This window comes from Oryzias latipes, chromosome 4 (assembly GCF_002234675.1).
Source record: "Oryzias latipes chromosome 4, ASM223467v1".
Taxonomy (NCBI): domain Eukaryota; kingdom Metazoa; phylum Chordata; class Actinopteri; order Beloniformes; family Adrianichthyidae; genus Oryzias; species Oryzias latipes.
The window spans coordinates 10,352,769-10,364,558 of NC_019862.2; the positions used below are offsets into that span (position 1 = coordinate 10,352,769).

The 11,790-nt window shown below is 40.2% G+C and overlaps 1 protein-coding gene across 1 annotated transcript; it reads right to left on the minus strand.

Moving 5' to 3' along the window:
* Positions 1 to 1,527: 1,527 nt before the first annotated feature.
* Positions 1,528 to 4,804, minus strand: LOC105353911 (myosin heavy chain, skeletal muscle-like). Its single transcript, XM_020702316.2, has one exon. The coding sequence runs from the start codon at positions 4,387 to 4,389 to the stop codon at positions 1,615 to 1,617; it is 2,775 nt and encodes a 924-aa protein (XP_020557975.2). The 5' UTR covers positions 4,390 to 4,804; the 3' UTR covers positions 1,528 to 1,614.
* Between the last annotated feature and the right edge of the window lie 6,986 nt (positions 4,805 to 11,790).

An 11,790-nucleotide genomic window follows, 5' to 3' on the forward strand; every position in this document is an offset into this window, starting at 1 on the left:
GCTAACCACTATGGGAGACAGAGCCTTTCAGGCTGCTGCCCCTCGACTCTGGAACAATCTTCCACAATCCCTCAGAGCCCCACAAAGCCTTGGCACATTCAAAAAAGGCTTAAAAACTTTTCTTTTTAATAATGCTTTTTAGTACTTTCATTGTTGTTTTATTTTTGTCTTACCTTGTTCTTATTGTAAATCATTTTTATTTCTGCCTCCATTGTAGCGCTTTGGGATTTTATCTAAAATGTAAAGCACATTCTAAATAAAATTTATTATTATTATTATTATTATTATAATAAATCAATTCAAATTTTTTTATTGTCTGTGTTTCTTATGTTCAATCAGCAAAAAGAATTGCAACATTTTTTATTCTTCAATTCACAAATTTTAACTAATAATACTCCGAAAAGACAATACATTCTGGTTGGGTGGGGGGAACTGAAGTACTCAGAGAAAACCCACACAAACACACTTATTAGTGTGTCGCCCTTTTTTTTATTTTAAGTACGGCCAGATTTTAAATAACTAATAAATCAATTCAAAATGTTTTATTGTCTGTGTTTCTTATGTTCAATCAGCAGAAAGAATTGCAACATTTTTTTTTCTTCAATTGACAAATTTTAACTAATAATACTCCGAAAAGACACTACATTCTGGTCGGGTGGGGGGAACTGAAGTACTCAGAGAAAACCCACACAAACACACTTATTAGTGCGTCTGCCTTTTTTTTAAACGCCGGAATGGATTTTGACAAATTAATTAACCTTTTTTTTATGCCGGGACATGGTGTGTGTTGTGTTTGCACTTGTCCAGTAAGGGGGAGGCAGGCATTTTAAAAATGTGCATCCCCCTCAGGTCCCCCTTCTAACAAGTGACATTGCTTGTTAGGGAGGCGACTTAATGGGGGTACTCTATGTTAACCCCCCTCCCTCCATCAAACACATGCACACAACACACATATTTATACACCATATCCCAACACAAGGATTATGAAACCAATGAAAAAAGTGTTTTCCCTTTTTATTACATTATTTTTTAGCCCGTTTTTAATTTTTATTTTTTATATTTCTGCCCTTTTGTGTCCTACTATGTACTAAAATAAGCTTTTCCCAATTTTCACCCCGTTTCTGTTTTTATCTTCCCTTTGACCTTATTCTAAACATTAGTTTCTGCCTTTCTGTGTCCTAAAATGTACTAAAAATAAAGGCTTTCCACCATTTTGACCCCATGTCAGTTTTTTTCCCCTATGTCCCTATTCTAAATGTCGTCTTTTTTTTTGGCTTTCTCCTGATCAAAGTTGGAGAGAAACTCTGGATTTCGCTCAGGTTTAGGTAAGATCTGAAACCTTGCTTTCCAGTTTTCAAGTCTTCCAGGTTAAATCTTTCACTTTTTTGGTCAGGCAGAATTCATTTATTGTCTCTTCTTCCTGACGTTGATCCAAGTTCTTGCTGGAAAACTTATTTTTGCCACTTCAAAATCAGAATCTGATCATCCAGGATTTGGATGTTCTTTTGAAGAAGCAGAGATTTTTCTACCCTGGTCAGATCCTCCTCCTTCACAGAGCTTTGTTTTGGTGCTGTTTGGAGTTCTAAGTCCTTCTCTTCCTGAACCAGCAGGTCTTCAGTGGTGTTCCTCCTTTGCTTTTGAAACATTTTCCTCCACATCATCCAAATTAAAAACCTTGTTCCGCAGACCAGAAACCTCAGTTTGAAGGCCAAAGATTTCATCCTCCACAACGTCTGTTGCTGCTGTTATCTCATGGTGTTCAGTCTCCAATGTTTGACGGTGTTTCAGAAGGTCAGTCAGCATGCTTTTTTCATCTTTGAGGTTCTTTGTTTCTTCTCGAAGAGGTCCCAGTTTGCTCAGTGCCTGATTGTATTGCACAGCCAGTTCACAAAGTTCCTTTTGCTGCTGTTTTAGTTCTGAAACTTCATCCTGAAGCTGCTTCTTTTTGTCTTCAAGTTGGGACTTTTCTTCAGAAAATCTGTTGAATTCAGCTCTGAGCTCTTTTAGTTCCTGGTCTTTCCTCTGGAGATCTTGGATTTCTTTCTCTAGAGCAGCAGTGCTCCCTTTATGAGCCATGATCTGAACTTGAATGTCTTGGAGTCCCTTATAGAGAAGGTCGTATTTTTCTTCTGCCCTCAATTTTTCCTCCTTTGCTTTTAAAATTCTTTTCTCCACATCTTCTAACTCTGACAGCTTCCCCTTCAGAAAATCCACCTCCTCGAGAGCTTGACAGTTGTAAGCTTCCGCCTCTCGAGTTTCTGCTTTTATCTCATTGTATTCAGTCTCCAATGTTTGACGGTGTTTCAGAAGGTCAGTCAGCGTGGTTTTTTCATCTTTGAGGTTCTTTGTTTTCACTCGAAGAGGTCGTAGTTCATCCAGTGCCTGGTTGTATTGCACAGCCAGTTCACAAAGTTCCTTTTGCTGCTGTTTTAGTTCTGATACTTCATCCTGAAGCTGCTTCTTTTTGTCTTCAAGTTGGGACTTTTCTTCAGAAAATCTGTTGAATTCAGCTCTGAGCTCTTTTAGTTCCTGGTCTTTCCTCTGGAGATCTTGGATTTCTTTCTCTAGAGCAGCAGTGCTCCCTTTATGAGCCATGATCTGAACTTGAATGTCTTGGAGTCCCTTATAGAGAAGGTCGTATTTTTCTTCTGCCCTCAATTTTTCCTCCTTTGCTTTTAAAATTCTTTTCTCCACATCTTCTAACTCTGACAGCTTCCCCTTCAGAAAATCCACCTCCTCGAGAGCTTGACAGTTGTAAGCTTCCGCCTCTCGAGTTTCTGCTTTTATCTCATTGTATTCAGTCTCCAATGTTTGACGGTGTTTCAGAAGGTCAGTCAGCGTGGTTTTTTCATCTTTGAGGTTCTTTTTTTTCACTCGAAGAGGTCGTAGTTCATCCAGTGCCTGGTTGTATTGCACAGCCAGTTCACAAAGTTCCTTTTGCTGCTGTTTTAGTTCTGAAACTTCATCCTGAAGCTGCTTCTTTTTGTCTTCAAGTTGGGACTTTTCTTCAGAAAATCTGTTGAATTCAGCTCTGAGCTCTTTTAGTTCCTGGTCTTTCCTCTGGAGATCTTGGATTTCTTTCTCTAGAGCAGCAGTGCTCCCTTTATGAGCCATGATCTGAACTTGAATGCCTTGGAGTTCCTTATAGAGAAGGTCGTATTTTTCTTCTGCCCTTAATTTTTCCTCCTTTGCTTTTAAAATTCTTTTCTCCACATCTTCTAACTCTGACAGCTTCCCCTTCAGAAAATCTACCTCCTCGAGAGCTTGACAGTTGTAAGCTTCCGCCTCTCGAATTTCTGCTTTTATCTCATTGTATTCAGTCTCCAATGTTTGACGGTGTTTCAGAAGGTCAGTCAGCATGGTTTTTTCATCTTTGAGGTTCTTTGTTTTCACTCGAAGAGATCCTAGTTCATCCAGTGCCTGATTGTATTGCACAGCCAGTTCACAGAGTTCCTTTTGCTGCTGTTTTAGTTCTGAAACCTCATTCTTTGCTTTTAAATTTTCCTCCTTTTCAACATTTAGCTTTTCCTGCACCTCATCCATGTTTGAAACCTGGTTCTGCAGCTCGGCAACTTCTATGTTAAGGGTGAAGAATGTTGTCACCAAGTCATTAGTTTGTGCTTGCATCTCCTTATATTCAGACTCCAACGCTTCACGGTGTTGCAGTTTATCTGCCAGTGCATGTGTTTCCTCCTGCTGCTGTCTCTGATCAGAAATCTCTCTTTCCAGTTGAGCCCTCAGATCTGTGAGACGTCGCCTATCTTCTATCATGCTAGGATAGTTGTCTGCCATCGTCTTTTGTTCCTCATTTCGTTCTTGCAACTCCTGAAGGTTTTGCCTCAGTTCTTCAGTTTGTTGTTTTAAAGCCTGGAATTCATCAAATTCATTTCTCAAATCCAGTTCCAAGTGTGCTTTGTGGTCAGTCTTCTTCTGGAGTTTCTTCAGTTGGGATTGCAGATCTCTCTTCTCCCGTTCCAAAAGTTTACGTTCAGCTTTCACGCCAGAAATTTCTTGATCCATTTCTTGCAGCTGCTGAAGTCTGGTCTGAAGAGAGGCTATTAATGTTTTCAGGTCTTGGTTACTTTCCAAGGCCTGAGATCTTCTTTTCCTCTCTTTTTCACACACATTTTCCACGTGGATCTGCTTTTCCACGTCCACTCTTAGACTCTCCAGCTGCTTCACCAGTTTTCTGTTTTCCTCGATAGCAGCTTTCCGTGTCTTTTTCAATTCTTTGCATGAAGCGTCCAAATCTTTCCTTTTCCGCAAACTCTCGCAAATGTTCTCCAGATGTTTGCTCAAAGTGTCATTTTGCTGCAGAATGTTCTCTGTGACGTTATTTAATTCTTCAATGGAAACGGCCATCTGCTGAAATTCCTCGCCGTGTGACATTTTGAATGAACTGGTCAATAAATCTCAAAAAGTGGACTCAAACTCAGTTCTTGTTTTCCAAAGATGTGAAACCTTCCTGTTTCTCTTTCTCTTGCGTGTCTTTGCCCACGAACTCTAAAATCCTTTTGCTCTGAAAATGCCTCGTACTTGAGGATGAAATGCAGGAGGCTGATGATGTCAAATGATGTCAAATGATGCCTCTGAAGATTAAAATGGGAAGCGACATAATCCATCTGCTGATGTCAAATGATGTCATCACTTTAAAGGAATGAGCTTTACTGATGATGTCACTGTAAAAAAATTTTTTTTGACCTTTTTTAAAAAAAAAAATTGTTTTGCTGTCCAGCAGCTGAAACAGTGAAACAGACATTAAATGAGGAGTCTACTGTTTCAAACAGGATTTCCCTTCTGCACCATTTTCAACAGTCACTAAAAATATTGAACACATTTTTTACTACTTGTTTGTACAGATATCAATCATTTTTCCTGTTTTACTGATCTTATTACCAATCTATAGCATTTTTTAACATGTATATGCTACCATTGGAGAATGCCATCAGACGTCATTACTTCAGCTTCCATAGCTATGCTGATTATACCCAGCTGTACATAGTTACATCTTCTGTTGACACAAGATCGACAGAAACACGTTTTGACTGTATTTAAGATGTGACATCATAGATGGCAAATCATTTTTTGCAGCTCAACCAGGAAAGAACTAAAATTTTAGTCGTTAGTCCTAAAGCCAAAAGAGATAAACAGCCATTGAAGCTAAGATAACTTTCATTAAGTTACTCAGAAACAGTTAGAAACCTGGGCATCATTTTTGACTCTAAACTAACTTTGAGTCTGCATATTAAGCAGGACATTAAAATTGTTTTTTATTGTCTTATAAATTTGGCTAGGGCCGCCCACTACTCTCTCTTGCTAATATGGAGGTTCTAACGCATGCTTTCATCATCAGTATAATTGATTATTGTAACGTCCTCTTTGCTGGTCTTCCAAAAACTAACAACTAACTTGTGTTATCTTAGATGACCCCACCCTTGCATTGACGTGTTATTCCTACTATGACAAAGGTAGATAAAGGTGGAAAGATTTCATGTAATCCATGGACACCAGTGAAGATCACAAATCATTGAAGAAAAAAGGTTCAGAGCTCTGTCTAGTGGTTCTAGATGACCCAACTCCTAACGTTAAAGTGCCTAGGATAGTACAAGGGTTACGAACCTTCAGCTTCTCCAGAACTCTGCTACATGAGTTCTTCTCACCAAGATCAGAAGGTGGGCTCACATCACCCCGATTTTGAAATCCCTGCACTGGCTCCCCATATGCTTCAAGATTGATTTTAAGATCTTTTTGATAGATTTTAAATATTAACGGTCCTGAGCCTTCTTATCTGTCAGATCTTTTGGTGAAATATGAACCCAGATTTCTGGTCAGGGTCTTTTTATTAGCCACAGTAAATACTTCTTGAAAAGCCACTTGTTGTTAAAACTACATTTTCCAGCATTTCGTAGCATTTGACAATCTATGTCTGATAGCAAGTTGAAAGTGCCATGCATGCTGAACTGTTGAAAACTTGATTTATGGCTATGTAAATTCCCATCATTAATAGTTAGATGTTGAAATTCTGCCACTATTTAAATTCAAATTTCATGTGAAACTATTTGTTTTTCAATGTTTTTACCTCCAAAATATTAGAATTTTTAAAATTTCATGTCTTTGCCAAACTTAACAGAAAATTGCATTTTCAATTTCCAAAACGTTCCCAGGTGACCGTACAAACCCTGTCGCATGCACCAGTAGTTCATAATTCTGAAAAAAAAGTCTGAAGTTTTAGATTAAAGTCAGAATTTCCCTTTTTTCTTTCTCCATAGCCCTAGAAAAGAAAGTTAATTTTGTTCCCATGTCCAGGAAGTACATTTTAGATGCATTTTTGTTTAAAAAAAATATATATATAGCCGTATTACATTTCAGAAAACAAAAATAAAAAAACAAAATTTTAGAAACCAAACAAAAAAAAAAAAACATTTCAGAAAACAAAATTAATTTCTAGAAACTAAATGAAAAATTAAAGGAGGAAAAATTTTCAGCAAACAAAATTAAATATTAAAAATGAAAACATTTCAGAAAATAAAATGTATTTCCAGAAAACAAAATAAAATTTTCAAAAGTAAAAAACATTTCCGAAACCGAAAGAGGTAGGTACTATGGGACAACGCTGATTGGATGAGAACGTTTGTCCATCATTTGAACTTAAAGTTATTTTAAATGAAGCGATGCTGGATTTTATCGTCCAAGCAACAATGTCCCATAATAATCCACGTATTTTCCATTCAAATATTAAATCAAAAATGGAGCAAACTGTTAACGAAAGTTTAAATTCTTTCTTTTTTATATATATATTTCGCCTGACACACAAGAGTCACCCGGAAGTATAGTTTTTGTGGATTTTTGCTATGAACGCTGTGCGCAAATTTATTTATTTTTATTGAAAAAACACTTGAGATTTACAGTTATATGGCAGGTGCAGAAAGTATCCAACAAGTTACAATTACAACAGGTATAGAAAAATGTAAACAACATTAGGGAAAGTTAAATACAAAAATATACAACGATACAGAAAAATACAAACTTAAATAAAACAGATTAAAATAAAATAAAATAAAGGGGTTACATGGGCATTGTAATGATAACATTTCTGCTGCTGCAATCAAAAGAAGGGGTGAAATGTGGCAACCTTGTTTTATACCTTTGTTGATATTAACCCTTGTGCTATCTTATGACCCCACCCTTACATTGACGTGTTCTCCCTACCATGACAAAGGTGGATAAAGGTGGAAAGATTTCATGTAATCCATGGACACCAGTGAGGTTCACAAAACATTGAAGAAAAAAGGTTCAGAGCACTGTCTAGTGCAGGGGTCGGGAACCTATGGCTCGCGAGCCATATATGGCTCTTTTGATGGTCACATGTGGCTCGCAGACAAATCTTTAATTATAGTTTTTTTTTTTTCATTAGACCAGTCCTTCTCGGGCGCGATGCGATGCCAGAGGCGTGCAGTAGTAGCAGTGCTTAGAGAGAAATCTGCGCCAGCGCTATCAGTTACTATTATCTATTATTTCACAGAGTTTGTACCAGCTGGAAACCTGTGAATTGACGTGCCTAAAACTGCGCGCTCCCGTCTCTGAGAGAGAGCGCGCAGATATGGCAGGCCATTTTAACATCAAAAGGCTAAGTTTGACTATCCGGAATGAACATTGTAGATATCAGCAACGTATTTCTGACTAGTCGTAATTACATTTTGGATAGTTGGAATTGTAATTCAAGATATCTGTAACGTAATTGTGACTAGTCGAAACGACCGATAGAGATATCTGTAATTCAGTTTTGCCTAGTCAAAACTGAATTACAGATATCTGCAATGACGTCATTGAAAACGACATTCAACTCGTCACACATCTTAAATGACAATTGTAGATATCTGTAATTCAGTTTTGCCTAGGCAGAATGACAGTTAAAGATATCTCAAACGTCATCATCACTGGCTCCTCCTGTCTTGCATGGGCTGCAGCATTAAAAAGACGTTTAAAAATCGCTTCGCCCGCTGGCTGCTCTACGACGGAGATTTAGGGCCACCAAAAACAGTAAAATTAAAAGATTTTAAGTCCTAAATTAAATTTACGATATTAAGTGGAAGTGAGCATGATGAGCAGCAGGTGAACGCCACACAGCAGCAGCAGACCGACTAAACTTTGTTGAAGAGGTGAGCTGAATGTTTATTGATAACGTTATAAATGTTTGGAAATTCGTTAGTTTGATTTATGATTTATTCATGTTTTATTCATTGATGGGTGGTTTGCAGGATCTCTGCAGCCCGAAGCCGTCAGTGTCCCTGCAGATGTCCACCTGAATCCTTTCTTTCTCCATTAACCCTTCCGCTCGCTTAGGTTGGCATGTGCTTTGGGGTCTGCATGACCCCGCTCCAAAAAAAATATAACTCCCTCCGCTGTTTTACAGGGCATAAGTGACCCCACGAGGCATTTCTCGGTGGCCAGCACGAAACCCATTCCCTCCGCTGTTTTACAGGGCATAAGTGACCCCACGAGACAATACTTTATTTTTTTTTCTCTCCATTCCCTCCGCTGTTTTACAGGGCAGAAGTGACCCCACGAGACAATACTTTATTTTTTTTTTCTCTCTCCATCCTCTCTTCATTTTCCTTACACCCCAAGACCACCAGAGGGTGGAGAGGGAAGGAGGGGGGGTATAATTTTTTTTTAAAATTTATTTTCATACCCCTCGCGCTGTGCTTTCGCTTGCATTCGACCCCGTATTATTAAAAAAAAAAAACCATTCACTCCGCTGTTTTACGGAGCTCAAATGACCCCAAGAGACAATACTTTTTTTTTTCTCCAGAAAAAAGCGTTCACTCCGCTGTTTTACGGAGTGCAAATGACCCCACGAGACAATGCTTTTTTTTTCATACACTCTTCATTTTCCTTACAGCGCACGACCACCAGGGGGAGGGGAAGGGGGGGGGGCATCAATTCATTTATTTATTTACATACCCCTCGCGCTGTGCTTTCGCGTGCATTCGACCCCTGTATTATTTAAAAAAAAGCGTTCACTCCGCTGTTTTATGGAGCTCAAATGACCCCAAGAGACAATACTTTATTTATTTTTCTCCAAAAACAAAAGCGTTCACTCCGCTGTTTTACGGAGCTAAAATGACCCCAAGAGACAATACTTTATTTTTATTTTTCTCCAAAAACAAAAGCGTTCACTCCGCTGTTTTACGGAGTGCAAATGACCCCAAGAGACAATACAGTATTTTTATTTTTCTCCAAAAACAAAAGCGTTCACTCCGCTGTTTTACGGAGCTAAAATGACCCCAAGAGACTATACAGTATTTTATTTTTTTCTCCAAAAACAAAAGCGTTCACTACGCTGTTTTACGGAGCTCAAATGACCCCAAGAGACAATACTTTATTATTTTTTACTCCAAAAACAAAAGCGTTCACTCCGCTGTTTTACGGAGTGCAAATGACCCCACTAGACTATGCTTTTTTATTTTCCTATCTTCATTTTCCTTACACCGCACGACCACCAGGGGGAAGGGGGGGGTATATTTTTTTTAAAATTTTTTGTCATACCCCTCGCGCTGTAGTTTGGGGTGCATTTGACCCCCGTATTTAAAAAAAAAAAAAAAAATCCCATCCGCTGTTTTTCGGAGCACCTGTGACCCCACGAGGCATTTTTTTGTTTATGGCATTTGGCAATTCCCTCGCGCTGTAGTTTGGGGTGCATTTGACCCCCGTATTTTAAAAAAAAAAAAAAAAAAATTCCAACCGCTGTTTTTCGGAGCACGTGTGACCCCACGAGGCGTTTTTTTTTTTTTTTTTTTTGGTGGATGGCATTTGGCAATTCCCTCACGCTGTAGTTTGGGGTGCATTTGACCTCCGTATTTATATAACCCTCCCACTCGCTCAGGTGGGCATGTGCTTTGGGGTCTGCATGACCCCCCAAAAAATCCGCTGTTTTACGGAGCTAAAAAACATTCAGTCCGCTGTTTTACGGATCGTAAACGACCCCACGAGAAATTTCTCTGTGGCCGGCATAAAAAACATTCAGTCCGCTGTTTTACGGATCGTAAACGACACCGCGAGACAATACTTTTTTTTATCATCCTCTCTTCATTGTCCTTACACCCCACGACCACCAGGGGGTGGAGGGGGAGGAGGGGGGCATCAATTTATTTATTTATTTTCATACCTCTCGCGCTGTGCTTTGGCGTGCATTTGACCCCATATTTTTTTCATCTCTTCATTGTCCTTACACCCCACGACCACCAGGGGGTGGAGGGGGAGGAGGGGATGAGGGGGGGCATCAATCTATTTATTTATTTTCATACCTCTCGCGCTGTGCTTTGGCGTGCATTTGACCCCATATTTTTTTCATCTCTTCATTGTCCTTACACCCCACGACCACCAGGGGGTGGAGGGGGAGGAGGGGATGAGGGGGGGCATCAATCTATTTATTTATTTTCATACCCCTCGCGCTGTCTTTTGGGTGCATTTGACCCCGTATTTAAAAAAAAAAAAAAACATTCACTCCGCTGGTTTACGGAACATAAAGGACCCCATCCTCTCTTCATTGTACTTACACCCCACGACCACCAGGGGGTGGAGGGGATGAGGGGGGGCATCAATCTATTTATTTATTTTCATACCCCTCGCGCTGTCTTTTGGGTGCATTTGACCCCGTATTTTTTTTTCTTCATTGTCCTTACACCCCACGACCACCAGGGGGTGGAAAGGGGGAGAAGGGGGGCATCAATTTATTTATTTATTTTCATACCTCTCGCGCTGTACTTTAGGGTGCATTTGACCCCGTACTTTTTTAAAAAAAAAAACTTTCACTCCACTGTTTTACAGAGTATAAATGACCCCACGAGACATTACTTGGTGGCCGGCATTTGGCAATTCCCTCGCGCTGTACTTTAGGGTGCATTTGACCCCTGTGTTTTTTTTTTATCCATCCACTGTTTTACTGTGAGTGACCAACGAGACATTCTTTTTTTTTTTTCTCTCTCTTCATTTCCTTACCCCTCGCACTTGCTTAGGTTGGCGTGTGCTTTAGAAAAATCCCTTCCCCAGACACAGGGACACAGACACAGAAAGCTGTAGAACGAGCTCAGAGAACACGCGCGAGACAGATAGAGGGGGGAGGGAGGCATGCGGAGACCTCCGCTCTGTGAGGCCGACCGAGGCACGTTAGAGAAATCCCCTCCGCTGTCAAGCCAAGAGAACAGCCTGCATCGCTGTTTTTTTTTTTACATGGAAGGGAAACATAAATGACTCTCAACAAACAGAAACTTGGATGAGAGAGAAACAGAGAAAAGAAAAAAGAAAAAGACAAAAGAAAACCAAAAACAACAACCAAATCCTCTCTTCGAAGGAGTTCTATTCGCGTAGAGCGAAGAGAAGACAGCCGCTGAAATCTCACATCCAAAGCTCACACCAAATACGTGTGCAGAGCTCAGGTTTTGGGGCCAAGACAAAGGGAGCTACGGACACGGCTCATGAAAAGCTGCTCCAGTGGCCAGAAGGGAGGAGGGTGCGTGATGGTGCACTCAGGGGCTGCGGGCTTCTGGGACAGCAACAGACTCCACCTTACAGCCGCGAGGCTGTGTAATTGTTGGCTCATTCGTAAAGCTCTGAGGCTGTGTGGCTCTGTTTGCGAAAGGCTTCAGCCTGCCCCCACACAGGGCTCCTGCGAGACAGAGAACGCACTCTGCACACACTCACGAGCAGGCGAGAGAAACAGCAGGCCAGACGCAGAGGAGGGACCGTGCTGCCTGCAGCTGCGAGCAAAGACCAGAGTTTTTTTTTTTT

Excerpts from the sequence above, each read along its gene's own strand:
- LOC105353911 (XM_020702316.2), bottom strand. The coding sequence starts at position 4,389 with ATGTCACACGGCGAGGAATTTCAGCAGATGGCCGTTTCCATTGAAGAA.